A 2,664-nucleotide genomic window follows, 5' to 3' on the forward strand; every position below is an offset into this window, starting at 1 on the left:
GCTGAAGACGCCAAAACAGTCAGGGGCCGTAAGATTCCTGTAAAGACGGAAAAGCATACATGCTTAATACGACACACCAACATATGAATCCAGATATTTAAAATTAAGTAATACAAAATTTTTAAAGCAACTAAGTGTTATACATTATCAATGTGTCCTCAAGATCAGACTCACCTGTGGAGCTTTTTACCAACTTTATTAAGGCAAACTTACACACCAAAAAATTACCCATTTGTGTACAACCTAATGCTTTTTAGTAAATTTAGAGTTGTGCAACCATCGCCACGTTCCAGTCTGATGTGTCCTAGTTCTATGTTCAACAGTACAAAACAAAATACATATAACATGAATTCCCACCCGCCAGATCTTATGCTCCGATGAGACAGAACCCCGCACAGAGGGCAATGGCAGGGCAGACACGAAAGCTCGACAACTCCCTGGAGAGAGACAAGACTGGCAGGAGAAGGATGCAAAGAAAACAGCAGAGGTACCGAACTCTCATCTAGAAAATGAACAGGCCATGAGAGGAAGAGGTACACAATCCAGGTAGGATAAAAAAACAGGCAAAAACAGGCTGAAACAAATGTAAGCCTGGAGTGGGGACTGGACCTGCCACAGGAGCTGAGCGATGCGTGCCCGGCTGTGTCGGAAATGCCTGGGGGAAGCAGTGGGAAACAGGGCGGGCAGATCAGAGGGCAGATCATGAAGGGTCTAGATGTGTGGAGCCCCCTTTGTCTGGGAGGCAACCAATCGATGTGTCTCTCTCACATCCATGGTTTTCCATCTCTCTCTCCCTCTCTCATCCTCCCTTCCACTCTCTCTCTGAAAATTAATGGAAAAAATATCCTCTGGTGAGAATAAAGAAAAAAACAAATTTAAAAAATAAGCTGTCACATCACTTTTAAGTGTTTTCAATGGACTCTACATGTCATAGTGAGTTGATACCCACCTATGTCATCTATTTCAAAAGCACAAGGACAATAAATTCAAGTTGATGACAATAAGAATTTCTTTTCATCAAAAGATACTTTAAGTAAACTAAAAAGGCAAGCCAAAGTGGGAAAAGGCATTGGAAAACACAATTAAATGAGAAAGTTTGCATATCTAGAATATATGAAGAACTATAAATTAGTAAGACAACTGAATAAAAAAATGGGCAACATATTTAAGTGGGTACTTCATAAAAGAAATTTAAATGGCCACTACACATGTGTAAAGGTATTTTAGGCTCATTACTAATCAGGTAAATGCAATGTAAACCACAAGGAGACATCACTAAACATATACCAGATTGTCAAAAATCTCTAGGTCTGACAATACTAATTGTTGATGAGGAAGTAAAGAATATAACGCTGGGGTGACTTAAATAAGCACATCACTGGCAGTAGCAGGCAGTGCTGAACACACACACACACACACACACACATTGATGCTGCAATTCCACAGCTAGTTTCATATGTACACACACACACCTTAGGGAAACTCTGGCACTCATATAGCAGGACACAAGGTCAATCAGCTTTGTACCTAACTGCCCCAAACCGAAAACGCCTATCAATAGCAAAATGGAGAATTGTGTGGTAATCACACAAGAGACTATTTTTCAGCAGCAATGAGCGTGGACGAGAAGGTCACAGTTGGATTCCGGTCAGGGCACATGCCCAGGCTGTGGGCTCCGTCCCCAGGAGGGGGCGTGCAGGAGGCAGCCGATCCATGATTGGTATCATTGATGTTTCTCTCTCTCTCCCTCCCTCTCTCTTCCTGCCTGAAATCAATAAGAAATATATATATTTTAAAAAGATGCACAATTAGATGCTGAAACTATTACAGACCCCCAAAAAAGGATAAGGCAATAATAATGAGAAAAATGTTTATATTTGGCCCCAAATGGGACTTTGATGGGGAGGCTCCCAGGGTGCAGCAGAGGCTCTCGGTGTTCTGTGCCCTGACCTGGCTGCAGTTTTCCGATGTTCGCTTTAGAGTTACAGGCATGCCTTGCAGACACTGTGGGCTCCGTACCGACCACCACCATCAAGCAAATACCACAATAAAGCAAGTCACACGAATTTTTGACTTCTCAGTGCATATAAAAGTTACGTTTAGATTATACTGTAGTCTATTAAGTGTGCAATAGCACTGTGCCTTAAAAAAACAATACACATACCTTGATTAAAAATTTTATTGTTAAAAAATACAAACCATCATCTGTGTCTGTTGGAAAAATGGAGCCAATAAACTTGCTCCACACAGAATTACCACAAACCTTTGCTTTTCAAAAAAAAAATCCCTGCCAGGTGGCTCAGGGGTTGTCTCTACCTCTGGCCCGGGAGGTCAGGGTCTGATTCCCGGTCAGGGCACAGCCGGGCTGCGGGCTGGACCCCCAGGAGGGAGGGCAGGAAGCGGCCGATCTCTCTCTCCCTCTCCCTTCCTCTCTGAAATCAATAAAAATACGTATTTTTTTTAAAAAGCAGTATCTACAAAGTGCAACAAAACGGGGCAGACCAGTATTTAAGCATTCGTGTATGTTACATACATTTTTCCTTGTTATTTCACAAATTAAAAATAACCCATGTAAAGAAACTCTTATGTCAGTTGGAAATTTTACATCGTAGCTTTCAAAAAATAAGTATTTTTATTGATTTCAGAGAGGGAGAGAAACAACGA

The 2,664-nt window shown here is 41.6% G+C and overlaps 1 protein-coding gene across 1 annotated transcript in view; it reads right to left on the minus strand.

The window, feature by feature from the left end:
- Positions 1 to 2,664, minus strand: part of MRPL35 (mitochondrial ribosomal protein L35) — an 8,163-nt gene that overhangs the window by 4,483 nt on the left and 1,016 nt on the right. Inside the window, exon 2 of the mRNA XM_006763985.2 lies at positions 1 to 37. This exon is cut by the window's left edge and continues 165 nt beyond it. Within this exon, the coding sequence (XP_006764048.1) occupies positions 1 to 37 (37 nt within the window). The remainder of the gene's footprint in view (positions 38 to 2,664) is intronic.

The sequence above is a fragment of the Myotis davidii genome, unplaced genomic scaffold, assembly GCF_000327345.1.
Source record: "Myotis davidii unplaced genomic scaffold, ASM32734v1 scaffold339, whole genome shotgun sequence".
Classification (NCBI taxonomy): Eukaryota; Metazoa; Chordata; class Mammalia; order Chiroptera; family Vespertilionidae; genus Myotis; species Myotis davidii.